The sequence below is a fragment of the Pempheris klunzingeri genome, chromosome 11 (assembly GCF_042242105.1).
Source record: "Pempheris klunzingeri isolate RE-2024b chromosome 11, fPemKlu1.hap1, whole genome shotgun sequence".
NCBI lineage: Eukaryota > Metazoa > Chordata > Actinopteri > Acropomatiformes > Pempheridae > Pempheris > Pempheris klunzingeri.
This window is the reverse complement of record NC_092022.1, coordinates 13647420-13666870: the sequence shown is the minus strand read 5'-3', so window position 1 is coordinate 13666870 and position 19451 is coordinate 13647420. Positions and strand designations below refer to the sequence as shown.

The 19451-nt window shown below is 41.2% G+C and overlaps 1 protein-coding gene across 1 annotated transcript in view; it reads right to left on the bottom strand.

Moving 5' to 3' along the window:
* Nucleotides 1-19451, bottom strand: part of cacna2d3a (calcium channel, voltage-dependent, alpha 2/delta subunit 3a) — a 122653-nt gene that overhangs the window by 85676 nt on the left and 17526 nt on the right. The window contains exon 3 of the mRNA XM_070839202.1: nucleotides 7095-7211. Within this exon, the coding sequence (XP_070695303.1) occupies nucleotides 7095-7211 (117 nt within the window). The remainder of the gene's footprint in view (nucleotides 1-7094; nucleotides 7212-19451) is intronic.

The following is a 19451-nucleotide window of genomic DNA, read 5'->3' as shown; positions in this document are numbered from 1 at the left end:
CATATATAGCTGAGCTATGCTAACGACTGCTGTCAGAGAAGCAGAGGAGGGGTGGACACAGGGTCACATACATTATTGACTAGTAGCGGAAGTCTTGAACTTTTTTTAAGCAGTGCATTAAGCCTTGCTTTTGCACATTCCTTCCACCAAGGGGAGGGCAGTGGCCTGAATCTGAATGTTCTCCCAAGGTAGGCAAGAGCGAAACCACAGTCAACTGCAGTTCTAAATAGACTCACATAAAAAAACATTCCCAGAAGTACTGTGTGCTTTTGGTTCAGCATGAATTTGTACTCTGGGTCCAAACCTTGCTTTTACCATATAATCATCTTTGGGGTTAAAATTTGTTGAGGACATCTCAACATTTTGCAGAACAGCAGAGATGCTATATAATAGAAACCTTCAAATAGCAACACAAATTAATTGAGATTAGCTGCATGTGTGTAGATAGTATCCTTAACACTTTGTCTCACATCTGAATATATTTTTACCATTAAAATGGTGATATAGAAAGTACAACCTTACACAAATAAAGTATACATGTAGTTGGCTAGAGCTCTTGACTATCTTGGCATGCATTTGCTTGGCCAGATGTAAAGCTGTTCCTCGGTTGAGGGAAGAAATGCTAACTAAGCCTTGGCTTACTGGATCAGGGCAGGTCCTACAGGTCTTGGTTCTGCCAGAGGCCCAATCCATCGAGGCCTGAGCTGAACTGAGTAGGATTGGCTCAGGTCAGCCCATCAATAGAACTGGGGACAGCAATTAATATTGTCAAACCAGCGAAGGAAGAGTTGCAGCATCAACAAAATGGAAAAGTGCTCTGTGACACTTTGCTTCCTCTGTTTTGCACATTTAGATTGGGTACAAGCCAAGTAGCCAGACCGTGGTGGAGAGACAGATACAAAGGGAAAGCGAAAGAGAGGGAGAGTGACAAAGAGAGGGAGGGGTGTGGTGTGCTTTGAAACATCAAGTCCCAATAATCAATACTTGACAAGTTCTCAGCAGTTCTGCTGACTGAAAGGAAACATAAAGGGAATATGAAGTACTTAACCCAGCCATCCCTCTCTCATCTGTCTCATTGTCTCTCTTCACACTTTCTTTACTTTCATTTCATGCTTAGACTGAACTTTTGACTTATCTTTTTTCTTGACATTTACCTTTTCCAGCCCTCCTGCCTACATCCCCATTTCATCACTCTAGAAAACAATTCAGTCTCTCTCACTTTGATTTCTTGGTGACAGAAAAACAACCAGAGAGAAGGAGAAGGAAGAGACTGTCCCTGTCCTGACATCTACTCGCTGGCGCTGTCTTGTCATTAGAAGCCATCACTCTCAACACACACACATGCACACACACACACACACAAGCACAGATGTGGCAATGATCTGAGACTGAGGACAGCTAATGAAATGAGGGAAATGAGGGGAGCAGGGCTGTGAGCTCAGTGTGACAGTGTGGTATGTCAGTGAAGAGGGCAGACAGGAGGAAAGGGCAGGACAAGACTTCAGGGCTAGACCACATCATTATAATCAGATGTACAGAACTACACACCAACAAATGTGGAAAATTCTTGGATAATTAAGTTTAGCTCTCATATATGTCTGCAATAAGTAATAAACAGATTTGTCATTCCCCTTTTTGCCTTTCTTCAGATCAGACAAAATTACATTAAGTGTGTTTCTGTCCTCCTGTTTTATGCACAATTCTCAATATGCTTACAAAAGAGAAAATGTTTAAATACAAAACAAAGGTTTAAATACTTGAGATGGAAAAGGTGGTGTAACAATAAAAAAGAAAATGCCATAAAGTGAAATGGAAACGTTGTAATTGGGTGTAACGATGTGCATGAAACATGTGACTTTAATGTCCACGGAAGTGTCCACTCAACTGAAGGAAGGGAATTATCAGCTTAGTATGGGCCAATGAAGAGGCAATAAAGTTCCTCAAATTGATACATGGAGCAAAACATATATGATATATTTCCCCCGAGTTTGTCTACATCATATATGTCAAACTCAAGACCCGTGGGCCACATCCGGTCCGCGATACAATTATATACGGCCCACGAGATAATTTCATGTGACTATTAAGAATGGCCGTAAACAGCACTCCCACCTCTAATACTACAAATCCCACAATGCACTGAACAGCTGCCACGCTAGTTAGGACCCGTGCAGCAGCCCCTCCTCCTGCAGGTATAATGACACACCGATCAGCGGATCAATGCCTCGATCAGCGCTGTTATAGTGACACTTATGGCGCGTTTCCACTAGAACCTACTCAGCTCTACTCGGCGTAGGTACGGAGTAGGTACTAGTGGAAACGCTCCATTAAGATAGCCCCCCCAAAATAAATGGCTAAAAGAAAAGTGGACTTTGAAAACAGAGACTTTCAAAGCAGGTGGGGGGTGGAGTTTTACCTGTTTGTCTGTTGGAGGTGAACCTGTGTGTCTTGTTTGTGGAGCTGATGTGGCCATAATTAAAGAATATAAATATAAGACGACACTATGAGACAAAACATCAGGATAGTACAAAAAAGAAAAAAATTATTTAAAATTCTATTTATTTTATTGAGGAAAAGTTGTTTGTAGTTTGGCTGTTTACATTCATATTTCTGGATAAAATATTATTATATTATATTATATACTATAATAAAAGAGTCACTTTTAGAGTCTTCACTAAATGTTGAGCCCGTTTGGCCCGCGACTTAGACCATGTTTTAAATTTTGGCCTTTTCTTTGATTGAGTTTGACACCCCTGCTCTACATGGTTTGAATCGATTTATTTTAATTTCGTCACCTTGTTACAGCCTCTTCTTCTGCGATGTTTTCATAGGGCCTGATTGGAGAAATAGTGCCACCAACTGTTTATTTTGGTGAGCCCAGCTCTCAAAATTCACATAAATATAGATAGTGAATAGAGAGGTGCATTATTTCTGTTTTCTTTTCCGGATTTTCTGGAAATACAGTTAAAATTTCCAAAGTTGGATGGAAACGTTGCTAATGTGTGGTTCTCTAACATTGCCTTTACCGGAAAATTGTGGTTTATTAAAACTTGGGTTTAAGAACTTGGGTTCTTAAATCTATTTCATGGAGGGGAAATCAAAAGTGCATCCAAAATTTCATAATTTGCCTTCACTTACCTTGAGGTTTGATTGTCTGGTTGCTGGAGTTCTTTTTAGCAATGTCACCAAGTGCTGAACAATTAAACTACGATGTTATCATTACTAACAGAGATGAACCAAGCTGTAATAAAGTGGACTTTCTCTGTAAGTGTTGATGCTTCACTGTTAATAAGAGGAAAAGCATCTTAATTCAAATCGTCTCCTGCAGAAGATGAGTTGTGCCACATTGTTGAAATGCTAAATTTGTGTTTAAAATTCACTGTGCATGTCAGCAAATGAAAATTAAAGTTCATGGGAGGTTTTGCTGGCAGAAAATTTTCATTTAAAGTCCTGTGTGTGCCTTTTATTTTTAACATACACCCATGCAGACTTCCCCTGCTCTACAGCGGCAATCATGTTGAGGACTACAGAGGCGTAGCTGCCACAGGTAAATGATATCAGCAGGTACAGAGCATGCAGACACCGAATGCCATTACAGGAGCAACAGCCCTAGCAGCAAGGCATCCACTCTGCTTTGAAGTGCATTTGTCACATGAAACACAGCCGTGCTTGACTTCAAAGAGGGCATTACAATAGCTCCACGCCTTTCAACTTTGATAACAACATGTTTCTTTAACCGTCTGCTGTTGCCACCATTTCCTGCAAGCAGACAAGCCTTTTTTTTCCCCCCAAAGAGATAGAGACAGGAGAGGAGGAAACAAGAGGAGAGGAGCCGCTATCTACACAACAATGATAACGTCCCACAAACTCAGGAACTGATGACGTTAATAGGAATGAAAAGTAACAATGGTGAGCAACAGTGGCTGAGTGCAGAATTAAACACATAAATAGACACTACAAACACATGCAAACACTACAAACTAAGATGCGCACAAAACATCCTTTGCAAGCACATTTTTACTTTGAAGAATTGTTTGATTGGCTTGTTTTATCAGAGTTGCAACTAAATTGGCTGAAGCAACTAAAAGAAACAACTGCTCTTTCCCAGTTTCATTTGCTGTTAGACAGAGAGGATGCTTTGCTTGCCACAATAATGTAGAGATGATAAGGGAGAAAGGACAGAACATGAACACAATAAAGCACCAACTCTTAATGCAATTACACACACACACATACACTCTGTCACTCTTTATTACACACACACACACACACACGAAACCTCCAGGAAGCTTAAATACTATGACTTACGCTCATGGACACATTTCTCTACCGTATCATCTCCCTCCAAATCTGAACCATTATCTTTACACACAGGAATGAAAGCACCTTCTCTCACCTGAACACACCTAAAAAGAATGACATCAACTTGCATGCACACATATATTCACAGGTGCACTCTTTTACAGCAGCAGAGGCTGCTGTCTCTCAGCAGGTGGTGGCGAGCGATAAAGAGGGGGAATCGACGCGGAGACGGGGAGATAAAACCACACTGACGGACAGGAGAGAGCGCCTGCACGGAAATTGAATCGCTGAAGCGCCACATATACTTTAGCAAAAAGCACAGTGATGGGAAGAGGCGGAGTAGAGAGGAGAGAGACAGACAAAGAGCGAGGGATGCTTAAGGACAGCTGCGGGGTCTGCACACTAGGACAGACAGATGAGAGTTTGGGTAATAAAAGCAGAGAGAAATTGGAGAAAGATGAAGAGGAAGGACTCACGGACACTTCCATTGTATGTTCACGTCTAACAATTCATTACAAGGTCAACTGTCAGTATTAAAAGGTGGTGGGGAAGTGGAATCTGCTGGCAAAGGTTAAATTCTCCATGGATGTAAGCATGGGGTCTTTTTCATTCTTCCATTTTCTTAAAATTTCTTTCCTAAAACATTTATTCTTCCTGATCCTCCCACAACTTACATCTGTCTTTGCTGAAGCACAATTCCATCACCGAGTATTAACCAGTATTCCCTCTCATCTTCTCATCTACCCCCATGCCTTTTACTCCACACACATATGAACACACACAGGCACACATCCCCCCTGAGATGTTCAATTATCAGGCAACCAGCATCTGGGTAGGTGGCTTTACAGTAGCCATTAGCTAACCAAGTCCTCACATCTCTGGGGGTTTAACGCACTCTCAAGGAGATGGCACACCCAGATTTGACACATCTAATCTCAAAGCTCATGTCGACAAGTACGTTTATCAGACAGTCTGGTTGACAAGACTCGGTTGTCACGAGTTACATAAGTTAAATGCTGATTAAATCCTCCTGTTTCTATAACAGGAGTTAATAACATAACCAGTAACAATATTCCGTTAAAACCTTGCTTTCATGCCAGCAATCATTGTATAAGAGTGGAGTCATATATTTGAAATGCCAGATGACTCATATTAGCATGAAATACTTCATCTTCTTTATGTGCTCAGTGAAGACTGCAGTGCATGTGGACGGCTGGAAATGTGAAGGCTTTCAAAGTGGATGTAACACTGTGAAACAGGAATGGTCATGCAGACCGAGCAGGCAAAGGTATCATACGTGAGAATAATAACACAGGCACGAGCAAAGCTAAAGCATGGAAATGGTTTGTCCCTATCAGTGCCCCTCTCTCCCTCCCTCACGTTCCTTTTAGCTTGTATCCTTAGACCAGACTCTCAGAGAGAAATCCAATTTCTGTTAACAGCACCATGTTGTCCTGATAGGATCTATCACCTAGAGCTAGAGCTGCAGCCAGAGAGGCAGAGCACCGTGGACACATTCTGAACTGCACCTGTTAGAACACACTTACACACGCACACATTCACACACAAACATTTCCACAGACGTGCAGACATGCTCACACACAGATATGGACAAGTGTGCTTAAACTGTACGCATGTACGCATGTACTGACAACAGTGGTGAATTAAGCATTCAGATGTTTTATTTAAGGAAGAAATTCTGCAATATGAAAATATATCAAAGTGAGTGAAAGCCTGCAGTGAAAATTTAAAGTAAAAGTACACAAATATCAAATCTTAGTTGAGTATCAAAAGTAAAAGTGCTCATTATGAAGAATGGCCTCTTTTAGGGTTTATTTCATAATATAATTATTCTATTTATTATGTCTGATGCATATATTTTAACGTCAATTTTATTCAACTTAAAATATAATTAAAATCAAAAATAAAAATACATATTTAATGAGCAAATCACATGTTTTGCACGTAAGATCTCAATCTGCAAGGTAACTACTGACTACAGCTGTCAAATACATAAAGTGGAGTAAAAAGTACAATATTCCCATCTGAAATGTATTAAGAAAAAGTAAAAGTATTCAGTACTCATATTTTACAGTACTTGTCCTCCAGAGGTTAAGGACGCAGTCTATCCAGTCCTCACATCTAGACATACACGGCACACAGAATTGAATAAAACAAGAGATAACCGCATTTAATTAATTTAATTCATGAGTTTAGTTTTAGTTAAGAGTTTTGTCCTAAAGTGGCCTCTGGAGGTAGCTACTGTAGCTACTGATGTTTGGTCTGAGCAGATCAATAGAATGACACAGACAGTGATGGGTGGATCACAGCCTCTCTCTGTCTGTCACCTCACCCACAGCACCCGCTCTTTCACATGTCTCTGTCACACATACACACAGCAAACACAAGATGTGTCCAGTTTCACTGTGGCAACGTGAAACTACAGCTCTTCTTCAGACATCCAATAGGGTCAAAGTGGTCACAAGTAAATACTTCATTTTTCAGTCGGCTCAGTCTAGTAGCTTTACTTTTTTCATTTCCAGCCTCTCTGGAATAGATGCACCAATACAATAGAAAATCATTTACGTAGTTATTGGTATTTGTTATGTGCTACAGTACTTGTGAATTATAGATTTAAAAAGATTAGATTAAATATATATTTTTTTAAAGAAATCTTTACATTTCATTGTGTGTTTATAGGATGAGTTGTTCTGTATTTCAAATGTTTTGCTTAATTCTAAGGAAGGTTTAGGTAAAGTTTGATGGGTGATGATTCAGGTAGAAACGAGTACCTTCATGGCCTGGGCTTTCTTGTGAAACATCTCCTCCATGTCTTCCGCCAGTCTCTTTACCAGCCGCAGCCCATCAATTTCCTCCACCCGCACTGCACGCTCAAATTCCTTGTATTTCTGAAAGAAAACCACACATTCGTGTTATTAGGTTACAATTACGGCAGCAATTAAAACACCAGGAAATGTGTTTTTATTCCAATAAACTGATTCTGGAAAAAGGCATTTTTACTTTGCAGTTTTACTTTGTTATACACTGCATGTAATAGTTTGTAGCATGCATGTCCTTGTGTGAGCTCATATTTATGTTTCCCCTCTACATTAATGTTACTCAGTGTCATTTTGTTCACATCTGACAAATAAACACACTCCTCAGACTGTAAGCGGGGTCAGGGGGAAAATATGATAATCACAATATACCACAAGTAGCAAGTAGCAAAATACATCATAGGTGGTTTCAAGTGGAGAATACAACTTAGTAGGAGTTGCTTCCCCAAACTAATCTACATATAAACGAAACTAAACAGCTCAGCCTGGAGAATTATCAGCCACCCTCAAGTTTTGCCAACCACACATTAAGCATCAATGACACACCGCTGCCCTCAGACTCTCACTACACTAAATCGTATTATTCTGCTATAAACCAATACTAGGGTGCTTAGCTTAACCAGCGTTTTAACCAGGGACAGTGACATTAAGTCTCACTAATTCCACACCCATACATCCCCCTGACACACACACACACACTCACACGCAATATGCAGAGTTGATCTACGCAAGGGGCTATACTTATACAGAAGAAAAAAGAAGTAGAAAAGACAACCATTTTTGAAATCTCTGCAAAGCTGAAGGTGGCTGTGTTTCACTCTCGGGGGATTTAACAGAAGATTACCGCCATATCAAATAGCATGCCCTCTCTAATGTTATGCCAACCTGCTTAGATGCATGCTCTTAGCTCCTCCTGTACAGCGACACATATGAGGAGCAGGGCGAGGGGAGAGAGATCATGGTGGGAAGAGGAATGGGGACAGCATAAGACACTCAGGCAGCAGCTTTAGGATTTAAGCAGTCATCTGAAAAACTGCAGGACATCACCAAACAGACAGAAATATTTTTCTACCTAATACCAAAACATTTTATCGGGGTGAATTCTTTAGTTGAGAAGCTGAGTCAGCTTATTGTGCGACGCCATTGGAAAAAAACCCTTAACGAAAACAATCAAGTACAAAAAGAGACAATGGGAGGGAACACTGACACTCATTGCTTGTTATCTTGTTAGAATTATTTCTCTGCTTGCAATTGTAAGAGGATATGGGCTTCCTTGCATAGCCTTCATCCCAAAAAAAAGAGAAAAGAGAGATAAAGAGAAACAAAAAGAGAGTCTGAGAGAGATAAAGAAGAAAGAGCGTGATAGGGAGAGCAAACACTGTGTGGGTGTGAGGAGATTCAACAGATGCAAAGACAGGCAGGATGGGAAGAAAGAGAGGGCTTGGGGTGTTAAGGGTGACAAGCGAAGCTAAAAGGTAGAGGAATAGGATGATGGATGAAGAGAAAGACAATAATGGCACAGGAGGTCAGAAGCAGGTAGAGGTGGACACAACCAAAATCTGTCTATGTAATTTTATACCAAGCTAACGGTATATATCATGATATAGTAACCGATCTGTGTCGATTCAAATAAGAACAAAAATTTGTTAAGGTTAACAGGTGCCAGTAAATACCAAGCCGCCTTCAGTCAGTGGGAAGCCTCCAGCTCCTCCTCTGAGTTTACAGTTTCACTCTCCTCCTGTACATATATATACATCTGCCCAAATCACGCTACCTTGCCAGAAAGCGGAGGATCGCAAGATCTCGTATATACCACCATATCGCCCAACCAGAGAAGTCAGTGTACAATTATAGACTTGCAGGTGGGCATTACTTAAGGGCAACAAGCAGGTTAAGGTTGATAAATTTCCATTCAATATTTTATGACATATTAGTGAGCAATATGACTTATACTACACAAGGTAATAGGTAAACTTCAAATCCGTTGATTAGTACATTCATCATTACAAGCAACCAATTATAAAGAGTGCAAGGGCCAGAGCCTGAAGGTAAAACATTCCTGTGGAGTCACAATGATCACTTAGGAGAGAGGTACTTGGAAAAGAATTAAAATAGGGGCTAAGGTAGGCTAGATTTTTGAGAGCAATTATAGTGATTAGAGGAAAGGGGGTCTGATTCATCGAGGTACTTTTTGAGGAGATAAGTGTCGAACTTATAGTATAATGGATCTGGGGAGGTGGGGGGTAAAGCTTCCTGTTCTAAATAAGTGGAAAAGCGATTCAACCAGTGGGGAGCCAGGAGAGAGATTTAAAGTCAGCGAGCCGCGGGAACAGCAAAAACCGACTGGCAGTAAGAAGCCAGGGAAGATCGAATAAGATCAGGTTCATACAGGGAAACACTCGGTGTTTCATCTTCATCTCCATATCATAGCATCAACACTCTGTTCACAGCCATAACACTGAACAGTCTGTGTGTCTTTGAAATGCTGCCGAAGTGGTGCCTTTGCTGCCAAATTCATTTGCATGTCATGGCAAAACAGTATGAAGTATCAACATTCTTTTAAAAGGTGCAGCTATCCAAAATGCCTCTGTTTCACATATGGTAAAGGTTGGATCCGACACAAGCAGGGAAAGAAAGAAAGAAAGACAGAAATTCTACCAAACAATAGGAGGGCACACCTGTATAAATGTCACTTTGATGTCCTTTTAGACACAAGATTTGCCTGCAGAATCGTGTAACAACTTCCACAACCACAAGTTTTACATTTTCCATCACCCAGCAGCACTGCTAATTAATTGCAGCCTCAAGTAACATCTTCTGTGGCCAATCAAAGTGACTGGCTGATGAGTAAGAAGCCAAATCACAGCGACTGTAACCGTATGAAAATCACAGCAATAATCCCACTGGCTGACTGACAACTGCAGTATGTCAGAGGGACAAAAAAAAAAAATCCAGCTTTTAAACCAATCCTGGTTTCTGGCTGCTGGTGGTGGGCTGTTAAAGCTGACAGGTCAGCTCAAACCTGAACTAGCTTGACTGGTTTCTAATTTTTCCTTTGTCCCTTCTCTCCTTACTGGCTCCCTAGAGGGTCTTCTCCTCTTTAGTTTGTGTATCTCCTGCTGTCCTCTTTCATCTCTCTTCTTCTCTACTCACCCACTTCCTTTGCTAATTATAAAAATGAATGGGCTGACTACATGGACGCAGTCATAGCTAAGAATTGTTCTCTCATTTCTATTGAAACCAGTATATTTTTGTCTACACTAAATCCTCGCCCATAAAACTGGCCCAGAACTGGTAGAGATTACACACTTCACCAAGGCATAAGGAAAGCACAAAATGCCCACAGCCTGAATTGAAGTGTTTCTGTGTTTGTGATCAAGTTTGTGTGGTCAGTGAGATGCTAAGAGGCTCCAGCTGACCACAGGCTGTCTGCAGCGTTATGCTCAGTCAGGCTGACCAGAGCAGACCAGGGCAGAACAGGCCTAATTAGCCTGAAGTTATCCTCTTCACATCACATCACCATCACAGGGAAGCCAACTGACACACATCTAGACCCACCATTTCCCAGTAGACAGGAAAGCTTCTACAATGGGCTGCAATGGCAACTTTAACAGCAGGATAGTGGTGCAGTGAATAAGAATCTGCGCTCTCTGCAGTATCAGAAATGTTGTGGTGGTTTTAGAAGACCCACTGAAGGTCAAGTTATATAATAAAATAAACTTGTTATATGTAGAGTAGCTTTGTGTATTTGATGTATTTGATCATGAAAGACTCTCGGTATTGGGACGTAAACTTAGCCTGGAGCACCTCTTCATGTCCACTAGTCTGGCTGCTCTTCTCCTGCAGTGAATTATATGTTTTGGCCTAACCTGCTGTTGAGCACAAAATAATGCTTCCTTTCCCGTTTCCCCAAGGACTGTTACATTTGCTTGAAACTCCTTGAGTGTGTGCACCTGGCTACTGGCCTGATTTACTACACACATATGCACTGCTCATTTCACAAGATATCAACTAACCTATAAAATAGGCTGGGCTTCAGCTCAAACTTTTCACAAATAGAGAAGCTGATCCATTTTTTACAGCCCATTGCTCTTGTCTTATCCATCATTCCTGTTGGTTTCAAAGCCATTTTAATCGCCAGTTTAGATGCTGAGATAAAAACATTTTCGTATGTAGCTCTTGCAGAAAGTTTTAGTTTAATATGGTTTTATTATTAACGTTAACAACAAGTTAACATTCACCTCGTTCTTAATGTTAGTTGATGATTTATTTTAGAATTATTTTTCAGTTAGCTGTGATTGACAGCAGCTAATGAGGGTGGGGCTCTGTATGTTGCAGTATACGGTCGTGGTCTCTTCACTGCAGAGAGGCTCCAATGAGGCAGCTAGAGGCTGAATGCCTCACTAGGCCAAATGAACTGTGTTCAAATTTACTTCTCCCATAGCAAGATATTTATGAGGCAGCTATGGCCTCATGTGTCTCAGCTTAAGCTATGTTGAAGAAAGAGACATGCAGCGGTGACACATATTGTATGGTCTGTGGTAACTCAATCTCTCTCTTTTTCTCCCCCCTCGCCCGTCTGCTGTGCTGCATCACATGAATGAGCTGATGCTGCTAATCTCTCTCCTACACAGTGTTCTCTGACTGTGGGACAACAATTAGAGGCTAGAATGCCCAAATCCAGGCTGCACTTTAGCACACAGAAACAGAGACATGTGCGAGCCTGCATATACGCACATGCACCTACATGCATACAAAGCTCAATAAATAATAAGAACACCATAGATCCAAAAGATATACAAGTATAGAAGTGGAAAGCTCTCATATTTAACATTTTTCTTTTGTTGGCATTATAGGTACATGCATACAAGCACTGTTTTTCTTTATGTCAATCTGTTGGTGAATCTTCATTCAAGTGTTGACTTGTGAATGACATAATACTGTATGTGTTTGTATTAATGTGTGTCATTTCCTTGGGGTTTGATAATAAAGTGATTAATGAAGGGGAAAAACTTAATTTCACACTAAGACTGAACCCCAATCCCCCAAATCCCAGCTCATTTTACGCGTCACCAGAGCCCACTTTACCTTGGCCCACTCTCACACAGTCTCACAGCTGTTTGAATCTCTCTCTCTCACACACAGACACACACATTAATGTTCAGCACATACATGAATTACGCTGTTAAAGTGTCAAACGGTTCGTAATTCATAATTAGCTATATTATACCATACTATTCTATGATGTAAATGTGAATGACGAAAAGCCAAAATATAAATAAGTGTTACTGATGTTGTTAATTTGTAGCTCGGATGCTTCCTGTCTTTGACTTACTAAAGCTGACCCTCCACAACAGAAAAAGGAGAAGCAGATACATGTTCCAAGAAGCCGAGCATACAAGCCTGAATTACAAGTCTGTGAGCTATAATATTCAGTCTCATTCAAGCTGTTTTATTTGGTTTTCATTCACAAAAAGCAGCGCCGTTTGTTTTGTTTGCTTCTGCCTGCTTGTCTGACAACAAATGGATGAGTCTGGCTTGATGAACAAAAGAGACACGGCTCGGAGAAGCCTTTGAATGTGTGTGCAAGCGTGTGTGTGCTGAAGGAGACGAGGACAGACAACGCAAGGACACAGAGACCAATAAGTCCACTTAACGGAGTCTCAGATGTACCGAGCCCCTGAGATGAACAAGCATGTGGTACACACAAGAAAGTTTGTAGTGTGCATAACAAACTTTACAGTGAAACTAGAATTACCGCTTGTATGACTACGCCAACCAGACAAGTTGCAGTTTACAGCCACCGAAGATTAGTGCCACCAATTAAGTATCCAACCAAATGTGAAATATTGCCACAGTCTCCCCTTCTGTTCCTCAGTTATGGTGTTGAAGAATGGCCAGGAAAGTGATTCTGCAGAAAATGACGTCACAGTGAAGCTCAACTTTGATCTTTTGGATATAAAATGTTATCTTATAATTTTATCCTATTAGGCATTTGTGTAAGTCTTTTTGAAGTTCATCATTGAGTCCAAGCGGATGTTTGTGCCAAATTTGGAGAAAATTCCTCGAGGTATTCCTGAGCTATGGCGTTAACAAGAATGGAACGATGGACGGATGGACAACACAAAAACATCATGTCACAGGCCATGGCTGTCACGGAGGCTTAAAAGCAATTGCTTGTTCCTTCAAGACACTGACAATCAACAACAACGGAGGGAGGAAAAAAAGAAAGACAATGAAAAATGAAAGGACAACCAATCACTCTTTTTAGCACTACTCTTCTCTTTCATTCATAAATGATGCTTGAATCCTCAATTAAATATCCACTCATTAATATCAATATCAAGGATTAGCATATATCGATCATATGTTACTGAGTGAGATTTTGTAAGGCATTGTATAGCTGCCAATCACAACAATTGCAATATATAAACATCAAATCAATGTGAAACAATGCTGCAAAGCAGTATTGCCAACAACAGTAACAGTCAAATAACTGTACTCTACCATTAAAATCATAATCCACTTCACTGGTGGGATGATGGGCAGTAATACATCAACAGCGGTGGAATACACTGTTAAGTACACTTACTCAAGTACTGACACTGTAGTTGACTTGCAGATTTTACATAAAAAAACACAAGATAAGTGTGTAGTTAAAATTGGCCACGTTGAAAAGCTAGAACATTAAAAAAACTGCAAATTATTGTGTGCATGTATTATTATTAACAGTCCAATAATCTAACACATAACAACATGTTAGGCACCTTCCTGCCTGCATAATGAGCGCTCTGTGCACAGTCGGTTATACTATACACTGAGTATTTTTGGATTGTGATATTGCTGTTTTTACTTAACTAAAGGGTCTGAATACATATACTACCACTCCACCTCAAACATACTGATGTCAATCTATCTGACATGAAACATTTGTAGTCTATTCTACATATCAATATAATATTTTCCAAACATGTTGAATATTATATATACATAAAAAATACAATACTTGATATTGGTTGGAAAAAATGTTATATATGTCAGACATAGACCTTGTTGAATTATTAAATCAAATCCACAACTGGGAAGTAATTTCCTTCTGAAAGAAGTGCACTCTCCGTGTGTGTATGCTTTCAGGTGCTTGTATGTGTTCATTAATGCAAGCTACATCTTTGTGCCTGCAGCATGAGAGCATGTATTCTCCTAAAACATGTTCAGGAGGACAAACGTCTTGCACTGTCATCATTTCATACATAAGGGCCAACTGATTCTCCGAAGCCATGTTTGTAATTACAGCCAATGTGGCTCAGGGGCGCAGGAGAGGAGAGACAAGGAGAGAGGAGGTGAAGAGAGAAAAAGAGAAAAGGTAGGACCCAGAGGCGTCACATGGTTGAAGTTAATTCTGCTTTCTGCCACAGTGTCACTGTGCCACTACCGCATGTGTCTGAGTGTGCATCTGTGAGCAGAAACAAGTGAAAAACAGGGTGAGAGACTGTCTGAAACAATTGCAGTTTGACTAATGTTGCATTCTGTGAAACACTCCGAGTCTGTTAGTCGGAGCAGGGGACAGGACCGTCAGCCCAAATCCACAGCAGGAAATCACTGCTGGATCACAGGATCTCCCAGGAACGCCAAAACCGTTGCTATGCCCTCCTCCTTTCATACCCTCCCTTGTATGCCAGCCGACAAATTGTTCCCTCAAAAGAAGAGCGCTGGCCGGAGATGAAGTGGAACAATTAATTTCACGCTTGTCCTCCCTGCCTCAAAAGCATGTTGGTCTGTGTCCCGTATCTGGTGGCATAGAGACACTCCCCACGGATTGTAAAACACACACACACACACACACACAAATGTAAATTAAACACTTAGTGTAAATGCTAACCACACAGACATAAAAACAAGACATCATTAAACATAAATAAAACTCACATTATGAATTCTTCTTGCCTGACTGGCCACACCTTCATCACTGCTCCTTTCACCATAATGCAATCTATCAGTCGGGGTGAATATGGTATTGATCATAACGCGGAGATGTCTCAAACTCAGATCAATGCGCTGTGAATGAATGGGGAGGGTTGTGAGAACACATGCACGCACATACAGCTTTGACAGACCACTCAATCATGCTGTGAGAAGAGGGTAGCTCCTGATAGGAAATAGACTGGGCTGTAAGAGCTGAGCTGTTGCCGGCCCCTTGACCTCTACCACAAAGTCAGCCTCACAGTCAGAGGCCGAAGAAGCAAGAGCAGGAAACCAGACTGTGGTTGGCACCAGAGTCTCAAATTTTTTTCTGTTTCTCCTTTTTTTTTTTTTTGCTTTGCTGAGTCATATCTTAAAAGGCACCCACTGAACAGCCACACTTGACCACATACAGAAAAAATTCAATAGCATCCAACAAAGAATTTTGCTTCCCAGATGAATACACTGTTTGTTTGTTTTTTCAAAAACAATTAAATTGACGATTGATTACAATGAAAGATAACTGAATTCTGCCTTGTGTCACGGTCAATAACAATGTTAGAAATCCAGTATCTCTTTGCTTTTGATTGATAAACACTCTGTTAAGCCTGGACAGATAACTACAGCTAAATAATGATTCCACAAGTCTTCCTTTATCATCACCGTTACATGCTGGTTTCCTATTCTTCAGTGTGTTGACAGCAGTGACAGCAGCTGTAAATGTGTTATCATTAGAAGAGCTAAAAACAGAGCTAACGATTGAAAAGAGTAAATAGTTTCAATTACAACTAAAATGTGGGAGTCATCATGTCAAGTAAAAAATCATTCATTGTCTCAGGGAAATTCTTCAATTATTGCATTTTAATGGTCAGCATTCATAACTAAGACACATCTTGACCTGTAATTTGTTTATGAGGACAAATTATTAAATTAGCCTGAAGGGGTTATGAACGTTTGTACCGAATTTCACGGCAATCAATCCATCCAATGGTTGTTGAGGCATTTCACTTAAAGCCACAAATATCAACCTCACGGTGGCACTAAAAGAAAAGTCAAATCCATGTTCTTTTTTATTTCAGCATAATTGAAACCACTTACACACCTCACCCATTTCACTCCTCAACACAATTCATCCATCCGAAGCTCAAGTGTGTGTGTGTGTGTGTGTGTGTGTGTGTGTGTGTGTTTAAGTGCTTTTGCAGTGATAGAGTGTTTAAAGGCTGCCCGAGGGCTATTGAAAGGAACAGTAGAATAACAGCTGTACACACGCACGCACACACACACACACACACAAGACCTTATGGCAAAGCTGGTAGCAACGCTCAGGAGTTTGTCTCAGGGTGCACTGCGTCTGTTGGGTATGCACCATTGCCCCTCAGAGTGGGTGCCAAATCCTAATGACCGCCATCTTTCAATGTCCTCACATGCCTTGCCATCATGGTGCACCCCCCACCTACACACAGACACACGCAAAAGCTCCTCAAGGGCTGAGGCTGACATCATCAATGCCAGCACGAGTACATACAGTATCTACCCTAAAATAATTCCTTTCTGAAGGAAAGGCAGCCTCTCTCTTTCAAAAGTTAAGAAGCTATTACAGAAAGTAGCCTCTCTGCCATCTCTACTCCACTTTTTCTTTTACAAAGCCATAATTCACTTCACTGAAAAACATCCTAGCACCAAGAACAGGTCTAATCTGTTCACATGGAACTGATTAATAGTCCAGAGTCTATCTGTAGTTGCCTGAATTCAGTTGGTTTCAGCAGAGTCATGGAAAACATTTTTCATGCTTGGCAGCATGTACTGTTATGTGGCCTGCTGCTTTCCTATTCCACACCATACATTCTCACAGTCTCAAATTGATTCTAGTAGCAGCCAGCGTGAAAGTGGAGGGAGAAAGCAAAACATTGTGGTGGATGTATAAAGGTAATATTCATCCTTGCGAATGGAGATTTATTATGGGAAGTTACACTTTTTGGTCTTCAGTTTCATTTGAGTTTGCTTTAAAAGCCTCACAAAGAAATGGGGGAAATAAATGTACCACCTACAGTGGAGAAAAATACTTTTGAGAACCACAGAACATTTATCAGTAGACACTATGAAGTTGAACTGAAGTTGAAATAAATGTGAAACATAAAATGTAAGCTAAATATGACATGCGGTTAATAATGGAATAAGTTACAGCACAAAAACAGCAAAAGATATTTACAATGTAGATATGATCCCCTTTACATGATATCAAGTGAAGCCCAACTGATGCTGGATTTTTTAGGCCGATACTGATATTGATGGGGTTTTTTTCAACATAAAAAAAATCCCCTATATTTGCTTTTTAAAGAATTGTAACCAAGATACACACTAAGACAACTTGCCAGTGCTCTCTGTTGGACAAACTATGTAAGGGGGACACTGTCTGATAAACAAACACTAAAATCAATTTAACGTCTGAAATAGTGAGTTTATAATGTGACTTGAAAGAAGATAATGTGTTAGCCTCCCTGATCATTCAGCAACTGAGTTGCCCAAACAGAGAACGCCCAGCCACTTCTAGTTTTAAGGTTGGACTGAGGACTGGCCAGGAATCAGCCAACACATCAGAGGATCTCAGGTTGCATTTAGGCTTGGAGGTCAGACTTTTTCACACCACTGTATATTATAATATTAGCTTATTATATTAGCAATAAGCTAATATTGGTTTGGACTGCTTTATCTGTCTTGCTCTAACAAGCAGGAACTCTGCCACCAGGGCAGACTCGGTTCTTGAGGGCTCAGGTTCCAGGTAATAATCACAAAGATCATAGTTCATATTGATTTGATAACATCATAATCTTCTGGTGTCCCTTTCATGCTGTGAACATCTTGTTCTGCATCATCTCACAGGGACACCCTGGGCTGAGATCTGGGAAATGTGCAGTTCACTGGAGTAAACCGCCATCCCTATCACAGTCCAACAACAAAAATGATGGTTTATGCTTTGTGACTATTTGAAAAAAGGCAGCAACGCTGGGATATATGTGGTCAGCATCAGTGTTAAGAAATGCTGCAGTATTCAAATAAAAGAGAGTTTCTTAGATGTAAGTGTTAGAAAGGCTCTGGAGTTTAACGCACCGTTATACTTTCTGTAATGTGCGTCTTAAGTTGTATGTTCCTTTAAGACCGGGGCATTCTGGGAGATGTAGTTTGGGAGCGGCGTAAGCTCCCGTTATGCGAGTTAAGTTTCGTTTTCATGTAGTCCGGTCCGTGTTGATGTTGGCGTGTGAGTTGAAGCGCCAGTGTGCGTTAATTGATAAAAGTAAGTGTCATATCAGTAGCTCATTAACAGACAGGCTCAAGTTGTGTTTGTTGTCAGTCATGACATTATACCTGTAACGTTGTTATCTGTAAGATATGTGTGTCTATGGGCGCCGCCATTATGTTGCGCGATGTAGCCCGATGCTATGTTAGCATGTTGATGGGGCACGTGCATGTGCATTGCACTCATTGTTTGTTTATTCATTTACAGAACCACACAAATGAAGAACAATATATTTGCATATGTAAAGAAGAGCAATACATTTACACACACACATCAACCTGCCTGTTGTTGTGGCCTGTAATCGCCTGTGCCTGACCTCAATATAAATCATCAATCCAACCCATCCTCTCCGTGTACTGTATCCTGACCGATGCCCCGGGGGCGAATAAAGCATATATAAATCACCATACAGTCCTTTACCCTAAGCTCACCAACATTGTGGTCCTTCGAGCCGGATGCTCTATTTACCCCAGGACAACATGGAGTTTGAAGACCATCGCGGAGCAAGGCCTAAGCGTCAGACACGCCCACCAACCTACTTAGATGACTATGAGGTTAACCTTGGCAGGCACAGGCATGAGGAAGAGTGGTCAGCAGAGGAGGGTGCAGCCAAGATGACCGCCCTCAACTCCTCTCACGTTCCACATATGGACCACCGAAGGAGGGATGCTGCTCGAGATGAGGCGGACCTGTACTACCGAGAGCGGCAGATGTACAGTCCGAAACCCCAGCTAGCCCACCTACAGTATCCAGAGCAGGACCCCAGAGAGAGGATGCGAGGACCACCTTCGCTGCCTCACGTAACCCAGGAAGGCTCTCTAAGAGAGGACCTCAGGGCAATAAAGCGAGAGAGCACCATGCTACGACAGCCACAGCACGACATGCATGCCGAAGTGGAGGGACTTCGTGGTGTTCAGGCTGAACTGAAAAGGCTAGCAGACACAATAACCAGCCTTCAATATGCTCCACCGAATTCCAGCAACCACATCGACGAAGCGCCCGTCTCCAGGGAGGATGGAGAGGACTGGCCAGAACCCCCACCAAGCGTGGACATCGGG